Here is a 12,025-nt window from a genome sequence, read left to right on the forward strand (position 1 = left end):
ATATATATTCTGAACCCCATGTGGATTTACACAAACTGAGAAAGTCAAAAAGTGTTACTTTGTGCCCCGCTCTCCCCTACCCCTGTAAATAAATTCAATATAAATTCACGTCTCACGCACTTTAATGCCCTTTGAATGTAACGTGTACGTTCCCTTGGAACTGGAATCATGGCGGAATTTCATGTGAAGTCCACTTCGCAGGGCACTTACGGTCGAATAAGACAACGCGTGAATGCTGCCTGAACAAGAGACCTCCTTACTGAAGGGAAAGTGTTGACTGGTGTCACTATCTCGCGAACGCGCCGGCGGATCTCCACCAAATTCGGGGGATCCCTTCAGCTCGAGGAGCCCTCTCGAACGCCACCCTCCGCGCGTCGGTAGCCCCCCGGGATCGCTTGATCGGTTGGCGCCGGACCGCAAATTTAACCACCCGTAACGCGGGGGTGGTCTCATTCGAAAGAGGGCCTCGAGACGTACACTCGATTCGCGTTCGAGAGGGTTCCTCGAGCTGAAGGGATCCCACGAATTTGGTGCGGATTCGCCGTGCCATTACGGAGATATGGCCGTTCAAAGTTTAAATGGTTTTCCATAGACTTAAGCTTTAAAGCGTTTCATCCAGGTCGCCAGTAGCAAACAATGGAGCGCGCTCTGCTGGACAAACTAAGTAATTACACCATTTCAAGCATTTTATCTGCATTATATGTTCTGTAAAAAAAAATGTCGTATCAGCGGCATATTTGCCGATACCGATATATCGGCGACAGGCTAATATCGTCCGATAATATCGGCAAAACGATATATCGGTCGGGCTCTAATTAAGACCCCTCACTTCAGGAAATTGGATATTAAACAATGGCACAGCCATTCCCGTAAATTTGCATGTTTCATCCATTTGACGCACACCATGAAGGAAAAAAAAAAGCATAAGTATGTATTTTTTTTAATACTGAACCAATATGTGAAGCTAAAACTCAAATGCTACAGTAACAATCTTGTGTTTTGGCTAGGAAAGAGTTAATACACCTCCCTCCCCCTTCTCATGACCCCTCAGGATTTGATTAATGATATCATCATTGAGATTTATCTCCCCGGCCCCATTCATAAGACAATATCGCATAACATCCTGTGATACCTGATCAAATCAGCAGAAGGAGAAAGGAGAGGTGCTCTTCGGAGGAGAGGGCTCTACTGTCGGGGAAAGATGGATAGATTCAGACAGAGGGCCGAGGAGGACGGGCACAGACTGGGAGAAATATTGCGGGAGATATTAAATAAACGAGTGTGTGTCACGTCTGGAGCTAAACGCTAAGCTAATAAAACGGGTGGCGGGTGGGTTGCGCTCATTGCTCGCTCTTCTCTATGACATCAAACAGCTGCGGTGATTCATACCCCGGTCGGCTAAAACACTTAATGCCCCCCGATACAATGCTACGGCTAGTCTAAACGGCTGCCTGGTGCTCTGAGTGTGTGCGCAGAGGGAGGACGAAAGTGAGCGAGTCTCTACGGAGGAAAGCAATGAATCAATCTAAGCTGTCACACTCCTGCAGCTCCACTTAGGAATTCCGTTCTGTCCATTTTCATCCTCCTACTTGCACACCCACGCTCGGACAGAGCCACACAGTGTTCATAAGATCATCCACTAACATTTATTTCCACACACTCAGTCAAACCTATCAAGCAACAGTGTGCAAAGTCACACTTTTAACTGCTGGTCATGGTAAACATGGTTAGCAAACAAGATTTCAATTGCATACCGTAGCTGACATCAAGCTTGCGCTACAGACAAAGTCATTCGCAGATTCACACTTGATTGGAGATGGGTGAGAAGTAGGGCTGGGCAAAAAAATAGATTTTTCGATATATCGTTTTTTAAAATGAGGACGATTCAATATCGAGCGCGTCACCGACCCCCACCGTCGTTTTGATTTTTCTAGAAATAAAAATAATTTAGTTCAGTAAAAGAACAGACACTACAATTAAAAACTGAATGCGGCTGCTCAATGCACGTTGTATTTTGTTGTTGCATTCAAGCAATTGACGCCTAACTGCCGCTAATTCAAAAGTGAAAGTAAAATGCGGATGGTGCTTTTAAGCTATTTAAAAGTGACGGAAAGTGAGGAAAAGAGGGACAATTCAAACGAACTAAAAACGAACAATTGCTTTACGCCGAATTGCCGCTATTTGAAAGTGAAAGTTACCGGCATTACCGGTGTTGTCACAAGTCGATTAACCCGGTGGGAAAATTTCCTCACCGTCACAACCCTAATTCAGGTGCGTTCCCGACGTCAACACCACCTTCACATAAAAAGGTATGGAAGCATTTTATATTTCGCAAACACGATGACAAAGATACTGTGGACAAGAACAAAGCTATATGCCAGACAGTTGATGGGCCCTATTGACTTGACTTCCATAGTATGGAGAAAAATATATGGAAGTCAATGGGGACCAAAACAGTTTGGTTATCCATATTCTTCAAAATATCTTCTTTTTTGTTCAACAGAAGAAAGAAACTCATACAGGTTTAGAACAACTTGCGGATTAAATGACAGGATTATCATTTTTGGGTGAACTGTCCCTTTAAGAAACACAATAATGTCTTGCATTAGCAACACTTTGACGTTTGACAATACAACTTCCAACCGATCTCCATTACTTTTTAATTCATTTGACTTTTAGCTTAGTGCTTGAATATCTCTGTTCCCAACCACTAGAATATGGAAATAACTTTTACTGTACCTTACACTTTCAAAAATGCTGGGTTGTTTCAACCCAACTTTGGGTCAAATATGGAAAATCTATATTCATTCATATAGTCAAATCGAATCGAAAATCGAAATCGATTCGAATTGAGAGCTTGAAAATTGAAATTGAATCGAATTGGAACATCTGAATCGATACCCAGCCCTAGTGAGAAGAACATGTTCGTGACGTGCTGACGAGAAAAATCAATTGCTTCGGGTCTGCTGTGCTTATTCATGGCCGCCCGCACAAGATTGATTCAGCTACACTAGAAGCCTTTCCCTAGAGAAGAAGCCTCAGTGGAGACCAGAGACAGATAGAGAGGACGATGAATTGCGGGGGTGCATTTTAGAAATACTCAGGAATGTTCTCATTATTAATAAATAAAAATTGTGTTCATGAAATGTAAAAATAAATTATAGTAAGTCTATATAAAGCAAAAATAAGTATTTATAAAACAAACACTAAAATAAAAATATTAAAATGAAGTATAAATCAAAGTAACAAATATTACTGAAATTAAAAACAAAAAATATATAAAAATAAGTCAGTGTGCTAAGAGTGTCAATCACACAAATTTATTGAACTTGTGAACAATCTTGCAGTCCCTACACAAACTAATCTCACCCCAATACACCAGAAAACACACTGCCACTGTGGACAGGTGTGTGTTTGTACTCACTTCTCGATCTCACTGTTTTTACAGGTCCTCGGTGTGGAGGACGAAGATGAAGAGCTCGGCTCCTGTTTGCTGCTCTCGCCATTACTGGTGGATGGCATTTCTGCAAAAATAAACAAACAGAGCATATATAACGAATGAGGGCCAACAAAAGTAACGTTTCATTCTATAACAATGCAACTTAAATATATAGACAAAAAACAGGGTTCAGGTTTTTTATTTTATTTTAACAGCGATTGAATTTAGGTAAAGCAATTTCTGGATTAAATACTTTAGAGCACAATTACAAAAATGTATATACTTACTGCTCAAAAGTTTGGTGTTTTTCTTTCTTTTTAACCATTTATTTGACCAAAAATAAAGCAAAAACAGTAATACTGTGAAATATTATTACAATTTAAAATAACATTACTATTTTAATATACATTAGAGTTAATATATTAAATATGATTAAATATATTATGTTTAATATATTTAATACACAATGAAAACATTTTTTTTTCAAGATTCTCTGATGAACAGAAAGAAACCACATTTATTTGAAGGCCAACTCACCATCACTGGCCCATTTTGAGAACTCTGGTGTTATTCTATTGGACGGTACACCACCACTACAGAAGAAAGAAAATAAAAAAATTGTGCAAAAGCCAAGTCTATAGATTTGTTATGTCATTTTAAAGTCTGTGATGAAATCATTTCAGTGAAATCCAGCTTACTTCAAAACGGCCCCACGCAGTGCCTCACGTTCTTTGGCCTCTCCCTGGTCCTCTCCAGAACAAGGAATGATGTCTGCTTCAGTGTACCTGAAACCTCGAGTTAAGGAACAACTGCTTCTAATTTCTGTTACTGTTTCTGTGCCCACTACAGCACCACTGTAGAGCAAGATGTCTCAAGACGACTAATCAAGGATACTGGGCTTTGCCGTACTCCAGTGTGTCATCTCCATCCACATCCAGGTCTGCATCACTGTCATGGCTCTCCTTCGTGCTACATATGGCAAAGCCTGTTCCTAAAAAGAGGGAGGAGAGGAATAACAGTCATCAATAAATTAAATTTGGGTTTAAATCCTTTGTTGCATTTAATAATATACATTATATGTTACAATAAATCTATCACTAGCAACCATCTTCAACCGTAACAGTCCCAATCCAGGACAGGTTTGTCATGCCAGAGAAACCTCAATTAGGAAGGCCTGTTGTAGCTGTGAGCAGAACCAGATTACTGCAGACAAGCCAGGAGCCTGGTGCTCTGGGCCCAGATGGAGCCATCAGAGACAGTCTGAATGGGAGTTGTGTCAGGTGCCTGTCAGGGAATGGGACCTGAGCATTGGGGCGTGCAGCCTGAGTGGCACTTCTGTAAATCCAGTGATGAGCGCACAGACAAACTCCAACCGCTGGCTGACTGGGTCCTTCAGTTCTGGTTAGGAAGAGGTTGGATCGGTAGCAGCCTGAAGGGTGGGAGCAGCCCAGGCCCTTCAGGGGCTGATGGAAGGATGTCAGGGCACTGCTGGAGAACGGGTTTGTCACGGATGAGGAACTGAGGTAGGAAATGGAAATGGAGAATAGTACTTCCTCTTGTTCCTCAAAGCGCTACGACACAGGATGACTACTGCGCAGTGTGGAGTGGATAACTACAACCTTCAGGGAGTGTTAGACACTGATGGAAAAGAGGAGGAGGACTGAAAGTGGATGTGGCGGCCATGATCGGTCTCTCCCCTTCTCCGTAAAGGGATCCAAAAGAGGCAGAGTAGGGATAAAATGCATCACAAATGCTTGCCCTTTTTTTACAATGTGCGATGGTTTTTAGTGATCAAATAAAAGAGACCTTTTAAGTTTTATTTGGTCCCTGTGACTGCAGAGGCATATGTGCACAATAGCTGAGCTACATAAATCCAAGCTCCTCAACAGAGAATCAGGGTTCAACTGTGCGCAACAGTCTAAATGTACATTACCTTTCAACAATAACTTACAGAATTAATCATATCGCTTACAGTTTTTGTCCATTGATATTTACCAATAGCAAAGCATTATTTTAATAAATTATTGATAAATGTTTTTCAAAGAAGTCTTTCATGCTCACTAAGGCTGCATTTATTTGATCAAAAATACAGTAAAACAGTACTATTGTGAAATATTATTGCAATTTAAAATGACTTTTCTATTGTAATATGTTTTATAAATTTAATTTATTCCTGTGATCACAAAGCTGAATTTTCAGCAGCCATTACTCAATTCTTCAAAATCACATGATCCTTCAGAAATGATTCTGATATGCTTATTTGGTGATAAAGAAACATTTTTCATTATTCTCAATGATGAAAAGAGTTATGCTGCTTAATATAGTCGGAAACTGTAATACATTCAGAATTCTTTGATGAACTGAAAGTTCAAAAGAATAGTATTTATTTGAAACAGAAATCTTTTGTAAAAATGTGTTCACTGCTCTCTTTTTTTTCCAATTTAATGTGTCCTTATCGGATAAAAGTATTCTTTAAAAACTTTTGAAAAACTTTTGAGCAGTAGTGTAGCTTGGTTAGAAATGTTTAATAGTATTTAAGTATGGGCAATCTTTAGTCATAGTGGCACGGAAGTGCAAGAATGGATGGAAAGTGTGTGACCGCATTAAAACATGAACCGTGGGTCCTGTGTTTGGCATCACCTCATTCTAGCTTGGAAATAGTGTGTTCTATAGATAACCCTCCCACTCCTCTGACCCAACTGAAGGTGGGTGAAGGGTACAGTTAGCCAAAAATAAAAGACCATAATCTGTAAATGATGGTGAACATTTTATTAATGAACTGTCAACAAGCTGCAAAGAAAGCCAAACCGGGGGAAGAAATGAGGGAAACAATTATAAACATAGTGACCACTAATAGCAGGCAGGCCAGAGGAAGATGTTGCAGGCCATAAGCAGCCAAAAGAAAAAAAAATCACTGTAAAATCAATCAATTGATCAGGCTATGGATCCTGGCTAATGCTTTGCTAGAACCAGGGCAGGAAGAATGTCATGCAGCATTGATTCAGCACGAACAGGAAGACTGTCCACTTTAATGTGTACACTGACGAAACTTAGCCAGACTGAAAAAAGCAGGGCACACCTACTCAGGCAACCACAACATCAAAACGGCCACCTGAATGGTGTATAACTACCCGAGCAATGGGTGTCTGACTGAAAAAGCTGGGGCTACTGTTAAGTGGTCTTGGCAGACAATCTAATCTGTACCGAAAAGGTCAGCGCAACTCTAACTGCCTCTCAGTCAAATTATGCACGCCGTCGCACCGCCTCTTTGCCCAGCAGCCTCTGGGACATAAGCTTACTCCTGTTCTTCGTCACTGTGTACACTGGATGAATAAAAAACTCCACTGTCTTCCTTACAATGTAGCCTGTATTTACCAGTATTGCTCTGCAATACTTTTCATGACAATAAGAGCCATTTGCAATGTGTCATGTTCAAAGCAGGTCTTGTATCTGTTTAAATGTTAAGTCGTTACATGCATAAAGCACATTTTCCTTGTTGGGTCACATTTTGCAAGCTGATTTACATATGCCATGATTGTTAAGTGCTAATCTACATATGTCACCCAAGACAGGTGTGTCATGCCACAGCAAAGAAAGGGGAAGCAGAGATCCCAGAGAAACAGGACATGAAACATGGCCTCTCCTCCACCTTGTTGCCATGACACTTATCTGCCTTTCACAGTTTTTCACAGGTCAAAGTTCATCCAATCAGGATGGCATTTACCATGTATGCCTGCCAGGGAGGGGACTCAAAGCTGCCATCTCTCAAGGCTCTTTACAAAGACGAGCGGCGGGCCTCTGTTCTTCTTTCCCGACTTCACCAAATCTCCTCCATCTCTGCCATCGCTATCTCTTCATCAGCCCTGCTAAGCCACGGACACAGGAGGCCTTATGGGCCTCCAACACAAACTGATCTTCTTCGATTTCTCTCTTCCTCTTGGTCTCCCTTTTCCCTTATCATGCTCTTTTTGTTCGGTTTAAAGCGTTTCCTCTCTGCTTTCTTCCTGGGTCCTCAAAGAGAGAGAGCTGCTGGTGCTTCAGGGACTATAGCCCTCTTATCCCATTGAAGACTCCTTTCAAGCCCCCCTCCCCAGTCTAGCTCCCCCTGGGCTGGAGAGATTCTGCAATGCAGACCGATTGAACGCTTGAGGACTTCAGCTGAGCTTTCAAGGCAAAATCCACCTTCTGAGCATCCTAGGGAGAGCTTTCAAGTGGCCCCTGGGCCATCGAGTCACTTCTCACTAGGTCCCCCCATATCGCCATTACACCGGTGCCTGTGCTGAAGATAAAGGGCTGGCGAGCTTCTGTACAGACACATGGCTCTGTTCACATGCAGAATTGATCTGGGCCACCGTCTGTCCAACCGGGTGATAGAGGAGCAAGTCTGTTTCTTTTCTTAATCCACACAGCTTTGCAATGGGCTCTCTCCTTGGGATCGAACAGCCTTTCCATTTAACAGCGCAGAAGTTTACAAAAGACCACTGAGGGAGGAGCCTAACTCCTTTTCTAAATATGAAACTAACAGTGAGGGGAAAAACTGAGATGTTTTTGATAGACATTCACTTAGCACTTCCTCTAAAGTGCCAACTCAACAAACTTAACTGAAGAAATAAAACCCCTTTCAAAACAACTGATCCAACATTGAGAAAAGTTCTCAAGTATGGAGGATGACTGACACCTCCTCCCTAGTGTAAAAATAATCTGAAGAGGTAAATTATTTATGAATCAACTAGAATTCCCTCGAAAGTCTTTCAATGAGTGTGGCAGCACATCAAAAAGGGTCTTAGGGAGCGTGTGTGTATGTGATAGAGAACATCCCAGGTGAGCGGAGTTAGGTTGGGAGCTATAATTGCATTCCTGCAGCAGGGGAAGCCCAGGGGTCAGCGGCCCATTTTTCTCACACACATCTCTGTACTGGGTGAGGTGGGTCAATTGCACAGCTAAATGTGTTTTCCTTTGACTCCTTAAAGGCCAGGCAGGGCCTGCCAGAACTCACCTTGTCTGAACTACAGCTGCCTAGCCTATAAATTAACACACACGCCACTTGAACAGGTTGATCTTGGGGTACATCGTGAAAGAAATGTATGTACCCGTATTAAACAGCTTTAAAGTTTCTGGTGATCTTTGAAAGGGATCTTCATTAAACTTTAAGAAATGTTTCTTGAGCACCAAATCAGCATACTAGAATGACTTCTAATAGATCATGTGACACTGAAGACCGGAGTAATGGCAGCTGAAAACTCAGCTTTGCCATCACAGGAATAAATTACATTTAAAATATTTTCAAATGGAAAACAGTTATTTTAAATTGAAATAAACATATATATATATTATGTATTGAAATAATATAATAATATTATATTGAATATAATAATATTATTGTTTTTACTGTATTTTTGTTCAAATAAACACAGCCTTGGTGAGAATGACAATATATAAGAAAATGAAAAAATGCTTACCTCTGAAACCACCTTCCAGTAATGTAGTAGCTCGTACCCTCTTCTGTCCGCACCACTCGTACTCCTCAAACCGCGTTCCGTTCTCTCCTTCGACATCGGCGGAATCCTCTTCTGTTCCACCTTCCCTCTGAGAGAACAAAACCACTTATCAAACATGCACAAATACATTTCAGTTGGTTCATTCAATATAAAAAGACAAAACCACAAAGAGTGACTACATCAGAGGAAATCAAAGCAGCGCTTTCAAATCCACTAACTTCTAATGATGTCTAATTTTAGGAGCTATCAAACCACATGCAACAGAACACCCGAATCCAACCACCAAGAGTGCATTAGTATCATAAGAACTACTGGATTAGATGGGTCAAGAGGAACCTGCTATATAATATAAAGGGCAAGTGCTGCATCCTGAACCACTAAAATGGCTAAAGAGGGAAGCCAGACAGACAGTGTGAACAACAGTTTCCATTGAGCCTCTCTATAAACTCAGTGTTTAATGACAATATAGTAGAATATCTATAAAGTAGGTTCAGGACACCGAAACTGCCAACCAAATCTAAGTGAAGGAGGAGGAAGAACACTTCAGAAAAGAGCTAATCCTTCAACTATTCCCTGGACACCCATGTAGGAATACAACATAGGTGAAATCATAAAGAACTAATTCCCAAAAACATTTATATGTACAGTATGTGTGTGTCTTTTGTCAGATGACTGATGTCCAGGGAAACGTGAGGGCAGAAAGTCCAAAGCTTCTAGAGGTTGGAGGCCCAGATCTCTGGGTTTATGAAGCTACCTTGAACAGACATTGTTCCACATGCCTACTCATTTCCTCCTCCGTCCCTGTCAGCGGGGCACTGCACAGTGGACATACCTGTCCATCCTCAGGCTTCCGGCGCTTCATCTTCCCAATCCGGGCTGCAGCACAAAAAAAAAAAAAGAGATACCACATGATAAATCAACGGAGCAAAGCGACCATAATAAATACTACATACATAATCCATACTGGCACTGAGCTGTATATGTAATTAATATATATTTATTAGTGCTGTCAATCGATTAAAAAACAATTAACTAATTAATCGCACATTTTTCTGAAATTAATTAATCCCACCTAACATTAAAGTTTTTAAATATACTTTTATATTGCAATAATTTCACATTCAATCTTGAAATGAATGTACAAACAACAAAGACAAACAAAAAAAAGTATATTTTTTAATGGCATCTTTTTTTATGACTGAAGGCCAGTATCAATGATACCAATACTGATTTCTCTATAAAATTGCCCCCCCAATATTTAACCATTGACTATAGCCATTCAACATAACAGTATAATTGAGAGTAGGGGTGTGCGATATATATCGTCTGCGATAATATCGTAATTGTTGTTTTAACGATGTGCGATTTGACATTATCGAGTATTTTGCAAAAACCATTCAAAACATCTCTACAGAGCGCACGCATACATTACGTGAAGTCTAAACTAGTGCGTGTGCGCATTTATAGTGCGTTCTTTCACTGCATGATTCAGTCTATTAAAATGCATTTAGAATTACATAATGTGAAGCGGACTCTACACGCATGCATTTCTCTCAAATCTTTTTACGTTTTCTGACCCACTTCAGGCCTTAAAGTCTCTATTAATGAGTTGAATCGGGTGTGTTAGATGAGTGAGACAGTGCCGGGCTGCTCCAGGACAGTTTTGAAAACCATTTCATAGACATGTTCTTAAAGTCCCCCTGTAGTGAAAATCAAGTTTTTTATGTTGTTTATTTGTCTATGTGGTGTTTTTAATATGCTTTTAGACAAACCATGTGCCAATCTATTAATCAACACCATTGCTGTGTATTTTCTCCTTAAAACTGTAGTTTCCCAAAGGCTGACCCAGAAATATGGTTTGAAACAGCCCTTGGTTTGCTATGTCACAAACCAATAACCAATCACGTAAATGGATCGATTCCTATCACTAGCATGCTAAATATACCAATACCAGCACAAAACCAAAAATAAATCAGAGCAAAAAACCCATGAAGCTGTGGTTTAATGTGAATTTAGAACCGCTAACTTGCATTATAACCCGTGGCAACAGTGTAAAAGTAGCCCGGAGTCAGACGCACCTCTCCCGCAGCTGCGTCTGCACTTCACACGCGTATGTTCGTGGGCGCGAATTAAGAATCACAAACGGCTGCATTCGAGTCTTCAAGGCATTTTAGGACACAACATCGTCAAGCAAGTAACTTTAACGAATGTTACAGTATTCACTGTAGTTGTCCGCTAGTAAAAACATAGTTTTATCAGTCATTATCCGTGTATGCCATTGTTTTGCGGTTACTACAGTTCAGTGGATCAGGAGGCGCTGGCTGGTGCGAGTGAGTGGAGGCGGGACTAATTTGCATATTCATAGATCCACATATAGTAAATGAGGCAAGGGTGTAGAGGTACATTCAAGCTATTTTAAGGCATGAGAAAATTATTTTCACAAGAAAAAACATTGAAATATTTTTGGTAACTTCATGACTTAACTGACCACGACATTGCATTATTTCGCGCTTTGATATGAATGGATACAGGCTACAGCATGCGCCGGCTCCTTTGTGTGTGCAACTGAAGAGCACGCGCTGCGAGCACAGTACCGTTTCCGCACTCGTTTGACTCGCGCCGAAGAGAAGTGGAGCGCGCGTCTGAAACGTTCTGCGACTAAATAAATGCACTTCTTGTCAAGAGAAAAAGTGACAGAAGCAGCAGTTGTGAATGGGGTGGACAACCCTAGCCCCGCCCCTGCGTTAAATATTTTTAACGTGTTAAACTGAAAAAATGTATCGCCTGCGTTAACGCACTAATTTTGACACCACTATTATTTATATATAAATATATTTAATTATTTACATTAAAACTTGGGAAGATCAACAGCTAATATGCACGACCAAGGATGTCACAGGACACACAAAATGTCAAACTGAAATAAGAGCATTCAGAAAGAGTGAGCAGCATTAAGCTAACATAAAAACCCCACATAGATCAGGATCCTTTACAGATTTATCTTGAGGCTAGTAGGCATCTCTAGCCACAGATTTTACTGAGGCAAGACAGATGAGTTGCAAAACACGATAGTGACGTGATAGGGCTC

At 40.8% G+C, this 12,025-nt stretch overlaps 1 protein-coding gene across 7 annotated transcripts in view; it reads right to left on the reverse strand.

Annotated features, from left to right (window-relative positions):
- Positions 1 to 12,025, reverse strand: part of LOC107700999 (E3 ubiquitin-protein ligase RNF220-like) — a 129,210-nt gene that overhangs the window by 10,824 nt on the left and 106,361 nt on the right. For 4 of the 7 annotated variants that reach the window (XM_016502887.1, XM_016502885.1, XM_016502891.1 and 1 more), the window contains 6 exons: positions 9,692 to 9,813; positions 8,899 to 9,025; positions 4,334 to 4,430; positions 4,138 to 4,224; positions 3,977 to 4,032; positions 3,425 to 3,524 (listed from right to left, as the gene is read on the reverse strand). In XM_016502887.1, the coding sequence (XP_016358373.1) occupies positions 3,425 to 3,524; positions 3,977 to 4,032; positions 4,138 to 4,224; positions 4,334 to 4,430; positions 8,899 to 9,025; positions 9,692 to 9,813 (589 nt within the window). The remainder of the gene's footprint in view (positions 1 to 3,424; positions 3,525 to 3,976; positions 4,033 to 4,137; positions 4,225 to 4,333; positions 4,431 to 8,898; positions 9,026 to 9,691; positions 9,814 to 12,025) is intronic. The other 3 variants (XM_016502889.1, XM_016502886.1, XM_016502892.1) reach the window with 1 other exon arrangement.

The sequence above is a fragment of the Sinocyclocheilus anshuiensis genome, unplaced genomic scaffold (genome assembly GCF_001515605.1).
Source record: "Sinocyclocheilus anshuiensis isolate Anshui unplaced genomic scaffold, SAMN03320099.WGS_v1.1 scaffold1143, whole genome shotgun sequence".
NCBI classification, from domain to species: Eukaryota; Metazoa; Chordata; class Actinopteri; order Cypriniformes; family Cyprinidae; genus Sinocyclocheilus; species Sinocyclocheilus anshuiensis.